The sequence below is a fragment of the Oncorhynchus gorbuscha genome, linkage group LG08 (assembly GCF_021184085.1).
Source record: "Oncorhynchus gorbuscha isolate QuinsamMale2020 ecotype Even-year linkage group LG08, OgorEven_v1.0, whole genome shotgun sequence".
Taxonomy (NCBI): Eukaryota; Metazoa; Chordata; class Actinopteri; order Salmoniformes; family Salmonidae; genus Oncorhynchus; species Oncorhynchus gorbuscha.
In genome coordinates, this window is record NC_060180.1 from 55,991,396 (window position 1) to 56,010,147 (window position 18,752).

General features: G+C 43.5%; 1 protein-coding gene across 1 annotated transcript; it reads left to right on the forward strand.

Annotated features, from left to right (window-relative positions):
• Positions 1 to 4,432: 4,432 nt before the first annotated feature.
• LOC124040945 (G-protein coupled receptor 54-like) lies at positions 4,433 to 16,499 on the forward strand. The gene is made up of 5 exons (XM_046358069.1): positions 4,433 to 4,899; positions 6,190 to 6,314; positions 15,359 to 15,494; positions 15,615 to 15,853; positions 16,104 to 16,499. The coding sequence occupies exons 1-5, from the start codon at positions 4,668 to 4,670 to the stop codon at positions 16,425 to 16,427; spliced, it is 1,056 nt and encodes a 351-aa protein (XP_046214025.1). The 5' UTR covers positions 4,433 to 4,667; the 3' UTR covers positions 16,428 to 16,499.
• Positions 16,500 to 18,752: the final 2,253 nt, after the last annotated feature.

Consider the following 18,752-nt stretch of genomic DNA (forward strand, 5'->3'; position numbering starts at 1 on the left):
GGAGACACTGTGGCCCCATCCGAGGACACCCCCGGAAGGATATAACCCCACCCACTTTGCCAAAGCACAGCCCCCACACCACTAGAGGGATATCTTCAACCACCAACTTACCATCCTGAGACAAGGCTGAGTATAGCCCACAAAGATCTCTGCCATGGCACAACCCAAGGGAGGGCGCCAACCCAGACAGGATGACCACATCAGTGAATCAATCCACTCAGGTGACGCTTCCCTTCCAGGGACGGCATGAGAGAGCCCCAGTAAGCCAGTGACTCAGCCCCTGTAATAGGGTTAGAGGCAGAGAATCCCAGTGGAAAGAGGGGAACTGGCCAGGCAGAGACAGCAAGGGCGTTTCGTTGCTCCAGATGGTTATCCAGATGGTTTAGGGCCGTGTGCAGTGTGGTTGTGATTGCGTCGTCTGTGGACCTATTGGGTCGGTAAGCAAATTGGAGTGGGTCTAGGGTGTCAGGTAGGGTGGAGGTGATATGGTCCTTGACTAGTCTCTCAAAGCACTTCATGATGAGTGAGTGCTACGGGGCGGTACTCGTTTAGCTCAGTTACCTAAGCTTTCTTGGGAACAGGAACAATGGTGGCCCTCTTGAAGCATGTGGGAACAGCAGACTGGGATAAGGATTGATTGAATATGTCCATAAACACACCAGCCAGCTGGTCTGCGCATGATCTGAGGATGCGGCTGGGTATGCCGTCTGGGCCTGCAGCCTTGTAAGGGTTAAGGCGTTTAAATGTTTTACTCACAGTCTGCTGCAGTGAAGGAGAGTCTGCAGGTTTTGGTAGCGGGCCGTGTCAGTGGCACTGTATTGTCCTCAAAGTGAGCAAAGAAGTTGTTTAGTCTGTCTGGGAGCAAGACATCCTGGTCCGCGACGGGGCCGGTTTTCTTTTTGTAATCCGTGATAGACTGTAGACCCTGCCACATACCTCTTGTGTCTGAGCCGTTGAATTGCGACTCTACTTTGTCTCTACTGACACATAGCTTGTTTGATTTCCTTGCGGAGGGAATAGCTACACTGTTTGTATTCGGTCATGTTTCCGGTCACCTTGCCCTGGTTAAAAGCAGTGGTTGGCACTTTCAGTTTCGCGCGATTGCTGCCATCAATCCACGGTTTCTGGTTTGGGAATGTTTTAATATTTGCTGTGGGTACGACATCGCCAATACACTTGCTAATGAACTCGCTCACCGAATCAGCATATTCGTCAATGTTGTTGTTTGACGCAATGCAGAACATATCCCAATCCACGTGATCGAAACAATCTTGAAGCGTGGAATCAGACTGGTCAGGCCAACGTTGAACAGACCTGAGAGCATGAGCTTCCCGTTTTAGTTTCTGTCTATAGGCTGGAAGCAACAAAATGGAGTCAGATTTCCCGAAAGGAGGACGGGGTGGGCCTAATATGCGTCGCGGAAGATAGAATAACAATGATCTAGGGTTTTACCAGCCCTGGTAGCACAATTGATATGCTGATAGAATTTAGGGAGTCTTGTTTTCAGATTAACCTTTTTAAAATCCCCAGCTACAATGAATGCAGCCTCAGGATATGTGGTTTCCAGTTTACATAGAGTCAAATAAAGTTTGTTCAGGGCCATCGATGTGTCTGCTTGGGGGGGAATATATGTAGCTGTGATTATAATCTAAAGATAATTCTCTTGGTAGATAATGCGGTCGACATTTGATTGTGAGGAATTCTAAGTCAGGTGAACAGAAGGACTTGAGTTCCTGTATGTTGTTATGATCACACCACGTCTCGTCATAAGGCATACCCCTCCGCCCCTATTCTTACTAGAAAGATGCTTGTTTCTGTCGGCGCAATGCGTGAAGAAACCAGCTGGCTGTACCGACTCCGATAGCGTGTCTCTAGTGAGCCATGTTTCCGTGAAGCATAGAACGTTACAGTCTCTTCTGTCTCTCTGGAATGCTACGCTTGCTCGGATTTCATCAACCTTGTTGTCAAGAGACTGGACATTGGCGAGTAGCATGCTCGAGAGCGGTGCACGATGTGCCCGTCTCTGGAGCCTGACCAGAAGATCACTTTGTCTGCCCCTTTTACAGCGCCGTTATTCTGGTTCGCCGGCTGGGATCCGATCCATTGTCCTGGTGGGCAAAACATAGGATCCACTTCGGGAAAGTCGTATTCCTGGTCACAATGATGGTGAGTTGACATTGCTCTTATATCCAGTAGGTCCTCCCGACTGTATGTAATAAAACCTAAGATTACCTGGGGTACCAATGTAATAAATAACACGTAAAAAAAACAAAATACTGCATAGTTTCCTAAGAACGCGAAGCGAGGCGGCCATCTCTGTCTGCGTCGGAAGTCACTCCTCTACAATACATGATTATATATGTATTATTTCACAGTTTTGATATCTTCACTCTTATTCTACAATGTAGAAAATAATATGACTAAAGAAAAGCCCTTGAATGAGTAGGTGTGTCCAAACCTTTGACGGGTAATGTATTTCTTTAGAACTTAACATATCATAAGAAATGGATAATTGTGCACAATACTCTGAGCCCTTTTTGCTTCAAGAGCACTACTTTCAAAACTGCTGGCTGAAATTATACAAAAGCTCTGGAGCATCACTGTTATTCAAGGACATCAAACATGATTTTGGCGCTCTTCAAATTTAGTCAACAAACACACCATTATCCATGATTCAAGACACATAACATCTTAAATGAGTTGCTAGGAGACTGCATCAGGCTTCCCGCACACATTATTTTACACATTATCAGAGTTTTCACTTCTCTTTTGCTTTACTGTATCTCATTATTTTTTTCAATACAATATATTTTTAATTTTTTTAAATTTTACCTTTATTTAACCAGGCAAGTCAGTTAAGAACATATTCTTATTTTCAATGACAGCCTGGGAACAGTGGGTTAACTGCCTGTTCAGGGGCAGAACGACAGATTTGTACCTTGTCAGCTCGGGGGGTTTGAACTCTCAACCTTCCGGTTACTAGTCCAACGCTCTAACCACTAGGCTACGCTGCCGCCGTATTATATGCTGTGAAACTGTGTTTATAGTTTGGGTTTTAAACTAACAAAGCCAATTCAATGTTGCTAGAGAGACAAGAGATTTCACAGTATGTTAAATCAGACATCATCTTTGAACAACATGCAAATGGGGTAGGCAAATGGCATGGTATGGATGACCATTCATGGAAAATAATAGCAAATGTCAAATTCAATCATGCCATTATTGTTCTTGTTTCTTTATCCATGAGCTTTTGTATAAAATAATAGCACTTTATTTTTCACACCAACTTACATTTAACCAATTGTGTTATATGTTTTAGCAATCTATCTGAAGAATCCCTATCTACAGTAATTCCCTGACAAATAGGCCAGAGTCTTCTTGCTGTAGCTAGCTACATTGATGGTGGGTGGTGAACCCCAGGCAGCCTTGTTAACACCAACGCTGTGCTCCCTGTATCTTAAAGTTCAACCACCTACTGCCTTCCAAATGTCGACAAGTATCAGGGGCAAATCGCCAGAGAGCATGTACACTTTTATTTTGGTACGGAGCTTAACCTGGCTGGAGGAAGAAGCCATGTGGTTACTGTAGCCTATCATATGGCTTGAGGTTGTATTTTATCAGCATTTGTCTTGAAAAAAGAATGCATACCTCAACGCATATTTCATGATGACATACTATATCAATATAACCTGTGGTAATATACAGTACAAATGCTAAGTTCTATGTATGTAGTGTACATTTATATTTACTATCATTGTTCACAGGTAAATCTCTAACCGCAAGCTTCATATTGTTGATCTCAAGGAAACAGCAGAAAGAATATAGAAAGGCTCCTTGGCACTAAATTGCAGGGCACTGTCTGAATACTCAATCTGAATACTCATTCTGAATACTATTCAACAGTAAGTGCTGCTTATCCATGGTGGCACTGTATTTCTTAGAGGTTACTGTCATGATTAGCAATATATCATTTTTAAGAGATTGAAAACTGAGACTAGGATTAACTGTGTGTTTAATCCACTCCAAAAATCTAATGCCACGTTTGAATCGATTATCATTGGATTATCTTAATATATTGATATTTTCATTCCAATTGAAGAGGCTGAACCTATGACATCTTATTTTTAAATGATCATTTCACAGTTTATGTTATTTGAATGTAGCACCATGTTTACATAACTACATTAAATAGTACCTGTAACAATAGTAAAAAATAACTGCTGACATAGACTTACATACAATATTGTATGATAAGGCAGCGCCTGACAGCACTGAATGCAGATGGTATGAGGTACCAAATTCCAGATAGGGCAAATGTTGCTAGGAGACCTGACATCAGCTATTTATTCCACAATCAGGCAGTATCCCACGTGTGTCCCTGCTCAGTATAAAACCAGTGGGATCTCATCCTTTGCAGATTTTGCAACGAGGTTAGAAAAGTGTGAGCTCAACAGAGGTCTACCCTACTGTCAGACCCATTTTAACCATAGAAAGATCCCAGAACTCATCACCACCTGAACCATTATTCACTTGATCATGACGCCTCAATGTTCTCTGGACAGATCAATTTCCTTCTCAGTAGTTCAAATGAATTTATTATACATAAATGATCACCCCAAGGCTACATTTGAGGTGAGGGCCATTTGAAGAGCTTTTCACACATCAAGATGTTCCCTCCAGATGTGTGGAATTCTACGGACCTGATGTGGTTCAATGCGTCTGAGTGGAATGCTTCTCTGGAGGACCCGGAGGAGGGGGACCACCCGTTCCTGACGGACGCCTGGCTGGTGCCTCTCTTCTTCGCCCTCATCATGCTGGTGGGGCTAATTGGGAACTCGCTGGTCATCTATGTCATCTCCAAACACAGGCAGATGAGGACGGCCACCAACTTCTACATAGGTGAGCAAGACTAAGGGGTTTCCCTTACAGTTACTAAGGCTTTTCCACTTATAACACACTGAACCTCATTGTTCTTGTGGATTGTCATGAACTGGAAAGAGACGTGTTCTTTGTGTGTGACTGTCACAGTCAATGTTATGTAAAGTATGTGGATCAGAGAAATAGTTTATTTCCACTGTAAACTAGGACTAATGACGGTATAACCTTGCAGCCTTTGTTACCGTATTATTTTTTAATGACGACTGTACATGAATATTGTGGATAGTAACCTTATCCATTGTGTCTGTAGAATGCACCTATACAATACAGTACTGTAGCCTATACTAACAAACAACATATGAAAGGGATCATGTCTCTAAATTAAATAACAGATCTTGTTTGACATTGGAAATGCGTGTGTGGAGTGGAGATGTGCAAAATCAATGGATTTTGAAATATAATGAATTGACCAAGAAGGTGGACAGCACATCTTTGTGCTCATAAATAACAATGATGCTCTCAACGTGTGTGTGTGTGTGTGTGTGTGTGTGTGTGTGTGTGTGTGTGTGTGTGTGTGTGTGTGTGTGTGTGTGTGTGTGTGTGTGTGTGTGTGTGTGTGTGTGTGTGTGTGTGTGTGTGTGTGTGTGTGTGTGTGTGTGTGTGTGTGTGTGTGTGTGTGTGTGTGTGTGTGTGTGTGTGTGTGTGTGTGTGTGTGTGTGTTTGAAATGACTGACTGATATCTCCCTGGCCAGCTACACTGGAACCTGTTTTTACTATTGAATCATATTGGTTTACTACTTCCACCTCCTGTGGACAATAACTCAAATGTTTTCTCGCCTCTCATTTGATGCTATAAATGAAGTCCATTCAGAAGAGAGCACCATTTTAGACAACTTTGGTACAATAAATCTATGTAATTTTATTACGGCTATACAACTAATCTGAAAGGAACATAAGTCCTATTGTGGCAGATGTCCTCACTATACCAATGTAGGTCCTGTCCACATGTATTACTATTAGGACCTCTTCTACAAGTCAGTGAAACAGTAATATCTCCCATCATTTCGAAACAAAATACTGCAGTATCTTGCGAGAAATGTCTCCCACGTTTCTTATAACCCCCACCCCCATTTTTGAAGCCCATGCCAAAATACACTGATTTGGTGACATGCCTTTGAATTTTACGAAGCAAGTAATTTATTCAAATTAATAACTTTGACTCACAGGTTCAAATGGTTCTTTTATGTTGCAAAAGTTTGTTCATCAGAAATAAATGAAAGAGTTCCCTCCTAACTGAGCTTATTTCCACAGCTAACCTGGCTGCCACAGACATCATCTTCCTGGTGTGTTGTGTCCCGTTCACAGCCACTCTCTACCCGCTCCCTGGATGGATATTTGGGAACTTCATGTGTAAATTTGTTGCTTTTTTTCAGCAGGTAAATCATTTGAATAAAACACATTGCCTCTGGTCACAGACATATCTGTTTTTATATTTGCATATTAATGATGGCTTTTCTCACCACAATGCAATTTGGGTATCATTGCCGTCAACTGGATACCTGAGATACTTTCTAGTCCTATTAGTCTGAAAAATTATAACTGTTCTGGTGCCTGACTGTACCCAATTAAACTACGTAACTGCAATATTGAATTTGCAGTGTCATTTCATTTATCCGGTAGAGGGTAGTGTCATGCAGGTGAAAGAGGACCCAAAAGCGACTTAACAGAAACAGAGTTTATTCAAGTCCAAACAGAAAACGACAAATCCTGAATCCTTAACAGGAAATGTCCAAACAGGGAATAACAGAAATCCTCTAGTCTGTAGAGGGGAATAACAGGAGAAGCGGCCACAGACTGCAGGTCGCTTCGGGTAAGCGCAGGCCGTAGCTGACAGAGACACCTGCTCACACGCAGCATCTGATGAAGGCAAAAACACGACAGGACAGGGCGATACACAATCACAGCACGGTGAATTCTAAACAAGGAACCGACGGGACAGGAACGGAACACAAAGGAAGAAATAGGGACTCTAATCAGGGGAAAGGATCGGGAACAGGTGTGGGAAGACTAAATGATGATTAGGGGAATAGGAACAGCTGGGAGCAGGAACGGAACGATAGAGAGAAGAGAGAGCGAGAGAGTGAGAGAGGGAGGGGAGAGAGAGGGATAGAAAGAGGGAAAGAACCTAATAAGACCAGCAGAGGGAAACGAATAGAATGGGGAGCACAGGGACAAGACATGATAATAAATGACAAACATGACAGTACCCCCACTCACCGAGCGCCTCCTGGCGCACTCGAGGAGGAATCCTGGCGGCAACGGAGGAAATCATCGATGAGTGAACGGTCCAGCACGTCCCGAGACGGAACCCAACTCCTCTCCTCAGGACCGTAACCCTCCCAATCCACTAAGTATTGGTGACCCCGTCCCCGAGAACGCATGTCCATGATCTTATGTACCTTGTAAATAGGTGCGCTCTCGACAAGGACGGGAGGGGGGAGGGAAGACGAACGGGGTGCGAAGAAAGGGCTTAACACAGGAGACATGGAAGACAGGATGGACGCGACGAAGATGTCGCGGAAGAAGCAGTCGCACAGCGACAGGATTGACGACCTGGGAGACACGGAACGGACCAATGAACCGCGGAGTCAACTTACGAGAAGCTGTCGTAAGAGGAAGGTTGCGAGTGGAAAGCCACACTCTCTGGCCGCAACAATACCTTGGACTCTTAATCCTGCGTTTATTGGCGGCTCTCACAGTCTTCCCCGCAGACAAAGGCAGACCGGTAATGAAGTCTAAGGCGATGTGAGACCATGGTCGAGAAGGAATGGGGAGCGGTCTGAGACGACCGGCAGGAGGAGAGTTACCCGACTTAGTCTGCGCGCAGTCCGAACAAGCAGCCACGAAACGGCGCGTGTCACGCTCCTGAGTCGGCCACCAAAAGCGCTGGCGAATAGACGCAAGAGTGCCTCGAACACCGGGATGACCAGCTAACTTGGCAGAGTGAGCCCACTGAAGAACAGCCAGACGAGTGGAAACAGGAACGAAAAGGAGGTTACTAGGACAAACGCGCGGCGACGCAGTGTGCGTGAGTGCTTGCTTAACCTGTCTTTCAATTCCCCAGACTGTTAACCCGACAACACGCCCATAAGGAAGAATCCCCTCGGGATCAGTAGAAGCCACAGAAGAACTAAACAGACGGGATAAGGCATCAGGCTTGGTGTTCTTGCTACCCGGACGGTAAGAAATCACAAACTCGAAACGAGCGAAAAACAACGCCCAACGAGCTTGACGGGCATTAAGTCGTTTGGCAGAACGGATGTACTCAAGGTTCTTATGGTCTGTCCAAACGACAAAAGGAACGGTCGCCCCCTCCAACCACTGTCGCCATTCCATTCGCCTAGGGCTAAGCGGATGGCGAGCAGTTCACGGTTACCCACATCATAGTTGCGCTCAGATGGCGACAGGCGATGAGAAAAATAAGCGCAAGGATGAACCTTATCGTCAGACTGGAAGCGCTGGGATAGAATGGCTCCCACGCCTACCTCTGAAGCGTCAACCTCGACAATGAATTGTCTAGTGACGTCAGGAGTAACGAGGATAGGAGCGGACGTAAAACGTTCTTTTAGAAGATCAAAAGCTCCCTGGGCGGAACCGGACCACTTAAAACACGTCTTGACAGAAGTAAGAGCTGTGAGAGGGGCAGCAACTTGACCGAAATTACGAATGAAACGCCGATAGAAATTAGCGAAACCTAAAAAGCGCTGCAACTCGACACGTGACCTTGGAACGGGCCAATCACTGACAGCTTGGACCTTAGCGGAATCCATCTGAATGCCTTCAGCGGAAATAACGGAACCGAGAAAAGTAACGGAGGAGACATGAAAAGAGCACTTCTCAGCCTTTACGTAGAGACAATTCTCTAAAAGGCGCTGTAGAACACGTCGAACGTGCTGAACATGAATCTCGAGTGACGGAGAAAAAATCAGGATATCGTCAAGATAGACAAAAACAAAGATGTTCAGCATGTCTCTCAGAACATCATTAACTAATGCCTGAAAAACAGCTGGCGCATTGGCGAGACCGAACGGCAGAACCCGGTACTCAAAATGCCCTAACGGAGTGTTAAACGCCGTTTTCCACTCGTCCCCCTCTCTGATGCGCACGAGATGGTAAGCGTTACGAAGGTCCAACTTAGTAAAGCACCTGGCTGCCTGCAGAATCTCGAAGGCTGATGACATAAGGGAAGCGGATAACGATTCTTAACCGTTATGTCATTCAGCCCTCGATAATCCACGCAGGGGCGCAGAGTACCGTCCTTCTTCTTAACAAAAAGAACCCCGCCCCGGCCGGAGAAGAAGAAGGCACTATGGTACCGGCGTCAAGAGACACAGACAAATAATCCTCGAGAGCCTTACGTTCGGGAGCCGACAGAGAGTATAGTCTACCTCGAGGAGGAGTGGTCCCCGGAAGGAGATCAATACTACAATCATACGACCGGTGAGGAGGAAGGGAGTTGGCTCGGGACCGACTGAAGACCGTGCGCAGATCATGATATTCCTCCGGCACTCCTGTCAAATCGCCAGGTTCCTCCTGAGAAGTAGGGACAGAAGAAACGGGAGGGATGGCAGACATTAAACACTTCACATGACAAGAAACGTTCCAGGATAGGATAGAATTACTAGACCAATTAATAGAAGGATTATGACATACTAGCCAGGGATGACCCAAAACAACAGGTGTAAACGGTGAACGGAAAATCAAAAAAGAAATAGTCTCACTGTGGTTACCAGATACTGTGAGAGTTAAAGGTAGTGTCTCAAATTTGATACTGGGAAGATGACTACCATCTAAGGCAAACATGGGCGTAGGCTTGTCTAACGGTCTGAAAGGAATGTTATGTTTCCGAACCCATGCTTCGTCCATGAAACAACCCTCAGCCCCAGAGTCAATCAAGGCACTGCATGTAGCACCCGAACCGGTCCAGCGTAGATGGACCGACATAGTAGTACAAGATCTAGATGAAGAGACCTGAGTAGTAGCGCTCACCAGTAGCCCTCCGCTTACTGATGGGCTCTGGCCTCTTACTGGACATGAATTAACAAAATGTCCAGCAACTCCGCAATAGAGGCACAGGCGGTTGGTGATCCTCCGTTCCCTCTCCTTAGTCGAGATGCGAATCCCTCCCAGCTGCATGGGCTCAGTCTCTGAGCCAGAGGAGGGAGATGGTTGCGATGCGGAGCAGGGAAACACCGTTGATGCGAGCTCTCTTCCACGAGCCCGGTGACGAAGATCTACCCGTCGTTCTATGCGGATGGCGAGAGCAATCAAAGAGTCCACATCTGAAGGAACCTCCCGGGAGAGAATCTCATCCTTAACCACTGCGTGAGTCCCTCCAGAAAACGAGCGAGCAGCGCCGGCTCGTTCCACTCACTAGAGGCAGCAAGAGTGCGAAACTCAATAGAATAATCCGTTATGGACCGTTCACCTTGGCATAAGGAAGCCAGGGCCCTAGAAGCCTCCCTACCAAAAACTGAACGGTCAAAAACCCGAATCATCTCCTCTTTAAAGTTCTGGAACTTGTTAGAGCAATCAGCCCTTGCCTCCCAGATAGCTGTGCCCCATTCTCGAGCCCGGCCAGTAAGGAGTGAAATGACGTAAGCAACCCGAGCTCTCTCTCTAGAGTATGTGTTGGGTTGGAGAGAGAACACAATCTCACACTGCGTGAGAAAGGAGCGGCACTCAGTGGGCTGCCCGGAGTAGCAAGGTGGGTTATTAACCCTAGGTTCTGGAGGCTCGGCAGGCCAGGAAGTAACAGGTGGCACGAGACGTAGACTCTGGAACTGTCCAGAGAGGTCGGAAACCTGAGCGGCCAGGTTCTCCACGGCATGGCGAGCAGCAGACAATTCCTGCTCGTGTCTGCCGAGCATGGCTCCTTGGATCTTGACGGCAGTGTAACGAGCGTCTGAAGTCGCTGGGTCCATTCCTTGGTCGGTTCCTTCTGTCATGCAGGTGAAAGAGGACCCAAAAGCGACTTAACAGAAACAGAGTTTATTCAAGTCCAAACAGAAAACGACAAATCCTGAATCCTTAACAGGAAATGTCCAAACAGGGAATAACAGAAATCCTCTAGTCTGTAGAGGGGAATAACAGGAGAAGCGACCACAGACTGCAGGTCGCTTCGGGTAAGCGCAGGCCGTAGCTGACAGAGACACCTGCTCACACGCAGCATCTGATGAAGGCAAAAACACGACAGGACAGGGCGATACACAATCACAGCACGGTGAATTCTAAACAAGGAACCGACGGGACAGGAACGGAACACAAAGGAAGAAATAGGGACTCTAATCAGGGGAAAGGATCGGGAACAGGTGTGGGAAGACTAAATGATGATTAGGGGAATAGGAACAGCTGGGAGCAGGAACGGAACGATAGAGAGAAGAGAGAGCGAGAGAGTGAGAGAGGGAGGGGGAGAGAGAGGGATAGAAAGAGGGAAAGAACCTAATAAGACCAGCAGAGGGAAACGAATAGAATGGGGAGCACAGGGACAAGACATGATAATAAATGACAAACATGACAGGTAGAGGTTCATGGTCATTTTTTATGGGCAACTTTGTACATTTGAGTACAAAAATGTGTATTTTTTCATATAAAAACAATCCATTTGAAACTCCCAATAAATCAAAATTCAAGGCTTATCTGAGCATCATTCACTGTGGCCCTACTCCATTTGGCGAGACCTCATTGTTTAAGACTGGTTGGTTATGACTCATGACATGTAAGGTTTTTTTGCAAGTGAATGATGAATCACTGTCTATATAAAGAATGTCCTTTTTCCATTTGAAAAAAAAATTGACAATCAGTCCATCAGGCTTGCGATTAACTACAGCTTCAATCAAGCAGGTTCGAAAGATTAAAACTAATCTGTTGGGTTGGCAAATGACTAAAGCTCGGAGCATACTGTAGATGGACTCCTACGCTAGGATCCAATCTCAGAAGTCATCAAATCTCAGATGTCACGAGTGTTTCAATTTCACCACAGTAAGGAGAGGGATGAATACTTGTCAGCACACTGCACAACATGTCTCTAGACTCTGAAGCAGTCAAGTCTTTATTGTCACGTGCACAAGTACGGTGAAATGCCATTCTTGCAAGCTCTTTCCCATCAATGAAGTAAGACAATCAAAGTAAGCAGTAAGTCAATCAAAAATACCTTTAAATGCATAGTGCAAGGTGCAAAAATAGACTTATGATAGAGCAAGGCAGAAGAGAGGTGTCAGCATCATGCAGTATGCTATAGTCAGAGCTCTCTCATCTTCATCACATGAACCATCAGCCACCAGGGGGATCTTGTGAGCTTTGATAATACCCTATGTCAATAACACACATCCTCTCAGTAAACCATGGCTTCCACTGACATTGGAATAAGTCGGTTATTGAGCCACAGGATGTGATCAACACATTTCATTGAACTGAACTCCATTGAAGCAGAACTTGCCATTGGAAATCTATCTGAAATGTGTCAATTTAAACCACGGTTCCCCAACTGCTTTAAAAATAAAAATATATATTGTTGGACATAAAAGCCTAAAAATACCAAGTGATTTTAATTTTGGAAATCTGTTCCCAAGTATTCCTATGTATAATAGAAAGACAGGTGATCGTATACAAATGATTGTGTTTCAGTCAAACATTATACCTATTTGGGCGGTCAATTTGCAGTCTACAAATTATTTGTCACTATTTTCCAGACCATCCACTAAAGAAAAATCATCCCGCAGCTGAATCTAGTTGATATTTTTTTTACCCATCAATTAAAATATATAAGGTTGAAGTTGGAAGTTTACATACACTTAGGTTGGAATCAATAAAACTTGTTTTTCCACCACTCCACACATTTCGGTTAGGACATCTACTTTGTGCATGACAAGTCATTTTTCCAACAATTGTTTACAGACAGATTATTTCACATATAATTCACTGTATCACAATTCCAGTGGGTCAGAAGTTTACATACACTAAGTTGACTGTGCCTTTAAACAGCTTGGAAAATTCCAGAAAATTATGTCATGACTTTAGAAGCTTCTGATAGGCTAATTTACATAATTTGAGTCAATTGGAGGTGTACCTGTGGATGTATTTCAAAGCCTACCTTCAAACTCAGTGCCTCTTTGCTTGACATCATGGGAAAATCAAAAGAAATCAGCCAAATTGTAGACCTTCACAAGTCTGGTTCATCCTTGGGAGCAATTTCCAAACCCCTGAAGGTACCACATTCATCTGTACAAATAATAGTACGCAAGTATAAACACCATGGGTCCCTGCAGCCGTCATACCGCTCAGGAAGGAGACACCTTCTGTCTCCTAGAGATGAACGCACTTTGGTGAGAAAAGTGCAAATCAGTCCCAGAATGACAGCAAAGGATCTTGAAGATGCTGGAGGATACAACTACAAAAGTATCTATATCCACAGTAAAACAAGTCCTATATTGACATAACCTGAAATGCCACTCAGCAAGGAAGATGCCACTGCTCCAAAACAGCCATAAAAAAGCCAGAATACGGTTTGCAACTGCACATGGGGATGAAGATCGTACATGGGGACAAAGATCGCACATGGGGACAAAGATCGTACGTCTGATGAAAGAAAAATAGAACTGTTTGGCCACATTGACCATCGTTATGTTTGGAGAATAAAGGGGATTCTTGCAAGCCGAAGAACACCATCCCAACCGTGAAGCACGGGGGTGGCAACATCATGTTGTGGGGGTGCTTTGCTGCAGGAGGGACTGGTGCCCTTCACAAAATAGATGGCATCATGAAGATGTAAAATTCTGAGTATATATTGAAGAAACATCTCAAGACATCAGTCAGGAAGTTGAAGCTTGGTCACAAATGGGTCTTCCAAATGGACAATGACCCCAAGCATACTTCCAAAGTTGTGGCAAAATGGCTTAAGAACAACAAAGTCCATGTATTGGAGTGGCAATCACAAAGCCCTGACCTCAAACCTTCATGAAAATTTGTGGACAGAACTGAAAAAGCGTGTGCCAGCCAGGAGGCCTACAAACCTGATTCAGTTACACCAGCTCTGTCAGGAGGAATGAGCCAGAATTCACCCAAGCTTGTTGAAGGCTACTCGAAACATTTGACCAAAGTTCAACAATTTAAAGGCAATGCTAACAAATACTAAATGAGTGTATGTAAACTTCTGACCCATTGGGAATGAGATGAAAAAAATAAAAGCTGAAATAAATCATTCTCTCTACTATTATTCTGACATTTCACATTCTTAACATTAATTGGTGATCCTAACTGACCTAAGACAGGGAATTTTTACTAGGATTAAATGTCAGGAGTTGTGAAAAACTGAGTTTAAATGTATTTGGCTCAGGTATATGTAAACATCTGAATTCAACTGTATATATAATTTACTTGGCCCTACTACTCTTCCATATCTTGAAGACTTGATTTCTGACATGCAAAATGTTTTGGGAGAGACAAACAGTCACATTTCATTTAATAAAGAAATTACATGGTTGCAAAAGCAGTCTTATGTGAAGGTTAGAAAATGACTGATGCGCAACAAAACTTCTACACAGATTCTAGTCCTCTGTTTAGATTTGTATTTTCATCAAAAGGACCAACTCTCTGTATGCTGTATATCTTTGGTAGACTAATTGATAACTCACTCCCCCACATATTCATATATCACTGCTGCTGTACAGTGTGCAAGTGGGAGGATTCATTAAATCAGACTTTGTGAACCCATTTTAATATCCGTTGTAATTCTCAGCTTAATTTTAAAATATATATAGATGTTTACTATTTTCTTAAATCCTTTTTACTTGTTCAACCCACACGCAGTGCTCCTCTTCGTTCAAGAAACTTGTGCATTCTGTCCCTACATTATAACAAGAGTAGGGCACTTGTCTTCGGATCAATGATGTTCAACTGGTCAGTCTCTCTTTCGCACTTCAGTGAGAAACAAGGGCGTTGGATAGATCTCAAGTAGTGTAGTTACTGAACTGGTCACAAATCCTACTCTCCAACAACATTATGTTGTTTAGAACCTGCTAATCTGTTATCACGGATGGTAACCAACTGTCAGAGGCATCATGCAACCATTAGCATTTTTTTTAATCGTGAAAGGATTTCAAACTGAACATTGTTTGATGAATTATGTGTGAAAGACACTTTATGGTTTATATTTTTATCATAGAAATGGGACAAAAACTATGGGCATGACACCTAACCCAGGAGGATGAGTTAATAATGATTTGAGATAATGTCTTTCTAAAGTTACATTTTCTCATTATGCTCATCCTTTTCATTTCTTCCCAGTGTGATGGCAGGCAGGTGCCATTTATTTAAATTTACATAACTTTTACAGCATGTCTCTTATGCAAAATTGTTAATATGGTTTCACCTGTGAACAACCCAGAATGAAAGTCATTATTTTGTTCTTCTTTTTTCTTAGGTGACTGTTCAGGCTACATGCATCACCCTCACTGCCATTAGTGGGGATCGCTGCTATGTCACAGTGTACCCTCTAAAGTCCCTACGCCATCGCACTCCACGAGTCGCCATGATCGTTAGCATCTGTATATGGATCGGTAAGTCACATGCTAGCATTCCTGAACCAATTGCAAACCATTGATTTTGGCTCAAAGCATCATGAACATGTCTACATTTTCTATAAAGTTCAACTAATTCAATGTTTGTCTTTTTTTAAGGTTCCTTCATTCTATCCACCCCGATCTTCATGTACCAGAGGATTGAGGAGGGCTACTGGTATGGACCGAGACACTACTGCATGGAGAGGTTTCCCTCTAAGACCCTGGAGAGGGCTTTCATCCTGTACCAGTTCATAGCTGCCTACCTACTACCTGTCATTACCATCTCCTTCTGCTACACACTCATGCTGAAGAGGGTGTGCCAGCCGTCAGTTGAGCCAGTAGACAATAATTACCAGGTATGGAGAGACTATTACTTTGGGTTTTCTTCTTTATGACTTAGTTTAAAACATCAATAGGTGCACTCATTTGTCAATGTTACACAATGAAAGCATGAGTTCATATTTGGATCCCTTCCAAATTGCAGGTATACTACAGTATGTCATTAAAAACCCTCAGCCGGTGACCATGTTTTGAACTACATACAGTGTAGGTCATTTCGAAGCCCGTCACAGTAGTAGTGAGTTAACTTCAACATTTCTACCACAGGTCCACCTGTTGTCTGAGAGGACCGTCACACTGAGGAGTAAGATCTCCAAGATGGTGGTGGTGATTGTCCTCCTTTTCACCATCTGCTGGGGGCCTATACAGCTCTTCGCCCTGTTCCAGTCCTTCGACCCCAACTACAGGGTCAACTACGTCACCTATAAGATCAAGACCTGGGCTAACTGCATGTCCTACGCTAACTCCTCCATCAACCCAATCGTTTATGGCTTCATGGGAGACAGTTTCCGCAAGTCCTTCAAAAAAGACTTTCCACTTCCTGTTCAAACACAAAGTGAGAGACAGCAGTGTCACGTCACGCACGGCTAATGCAGAAATCAAGTTAGTTGCTGCAGAGGAAGGCAACGACGAAGGGAAATGAGCCTTGGGCTGAGTGAGTTGCTGGAGGGTCAAAGCTGAGTGAGCTGCTGGGGGGGCAAAGCTGAGTGAGCTGCTGGGGGGGACAAAGCTGAGTGAGCTGCTGGGGGGGGGGGGGGCAAAGCTGAGTGAGCTGCTGGGAATCAGTTCACATTGGCACACAAACAGAAAAACACATGATAGACTGCTGCGAATGCACACTTTTCAGAAGGCAATGACACCCTGCTGGGAGCAGCATTTTAAAATGGCATTTGATGTGTTGTTTGCTTGCAATTCTACAAAAGCTGACTGATCCTGCTCTGTTCTGATATCACAGACAATGAAAGGACATTGTAAAAAAATATATAATGTTCAACACCTAGGCAGACTGCTCATAATAATTTGAAAATAATACATTTAGAACAAAAAAAGTTATTGGAAGTCACATACATGATGTGAAATCTAATAGACACTATGGTTACAAGAGCAGTCCAAGGTGACCTCAAAATGGGTTTGTGGACATGTTGTTATCAGATGTGCGCAGGTTGTTAACACGTTGTTAACACATCGTTATCATTAACTCATCTCAAAGCTGTGAAGTGATTGCACCCGATTTATATTTTTCAATGGAGAGATGTATGATGGTAGCTAGGAATTTCACATGAATGGCGTTACAAACCACTCAGGAGTTCAATTCCAGGCCAGTTCAATGGGTGTACAGCCAACAGTGATGTGTAGGAGCTTGCTCAGGTAGGGGCATAGTCAATGAGGCGTGGTGAGTGTTTACTTTACTACTATGTTCCAGACACACACTTACACCTCCCTTTACACACAGTGCACAGGTGGCGGGGGCCAGCCCTATCAGCCTTTCACTGGCCAAGCCTACATTCCCACAGCATTATCTTATGCGACTTAGTCACCCGATCGTTTCCTTTTCCTTTGACAGCGACGCTGTAAAAAAAGGACACAATCTGTGACTGACTTGTCCTGACAGCGCCTCCTCCCCATGTGCCGTGAATGTCTGTCCTTGTTTGAATTGCGGATCGAAACATCTGTACTGTTGGAAGTATCTGTGTTCCATCTGGCACTACTTTATAGCGTTGACTTGAAACGTTGACTTGAAAAAAGAAGAAAGTGTTTAGAAAGGTGGGATGATGAACAGAACTAAACACCCTGGAAACAATGGAAAACTTTGAACAGATTTAGATTGAATTCTGTACAGAATGTTTTACTGCATACACACTTGAATGCAGTCTAGTCCATGTTTGATTGTAAACGCTCCCTGTGAAAACATGTATTCTCTTCAGGCATTTCAGATGTCTGCACATTTTGTTTTGGTAATCACTCCACTTAAGTGTTTTCGAAAAGCCTTTATTATAGACTTTCCCTACAGTATTTGCACTATCTTTATTTATTAATAATATATTGATCTTACCTTAAGCTCTATGAATCGTGTAACATTCCCTGTATTGTAAATGCCTAACTACTGTAGGCCTACATTCATATGTACAGTACTGTGGATTTAACCACTGTGCTTGATTGTTCATTTATTTTTAAGCTTTTTTGTGTTTAATCAGAAATGTGAAAAGTACATATCATTGCCTTTGTTGCTAACACAGAATTGTACGTTAATATACTTTTTCTTTTTATTAGAAATGTTGCAGGATAAAATCTCTTCATGCACCATCTCCTTTTCAAGAGTGTCCCAAAAAATAAATACATATTAATAATAACAATAATTAGTCATATGTAAACTACTGTCTATTAATAATAACAATAATAATAATAATAATAATGACATAATAATAATGCATACAGACATATTTATATTTACATGTGAAAAAAGGGCTTTCTTAAATTCACTGTGATTTAAATGCCCTGATTTCTATAGGTAAATGATTCCAGTCAGTTGGGTCTTTGTATCTGAAAGATCTTACTCTAACCTCATGATGTACCCGTGGAATGTGGAATGGCTGCTATTGTCTAAAGGAGTAGTGTGAGTCTTGCAAAGTTAGGTGTTCCTACAGGGAAATGTAAACGGATACAGTTAAAATGAAATTGGTATCAATGCAGTTGTCTTCTGTTTGGGAGTGACAGACAATTTACTGATTCATACGCGCAGTGTCTTATAACGGCATCCAAGAATCAATCTGCAAAGATTGTTATGAATCGAATTCACAGAGTAATGTCTTGGTTGTGTTTTGACAGATGATGTTGCCATAGTCTAAGATAGGTAGCAGCAGTTGGGTTACTAAGGTCTTTCTAATGGGTGCAGTAAAACAAATATTGTGTAGCAAC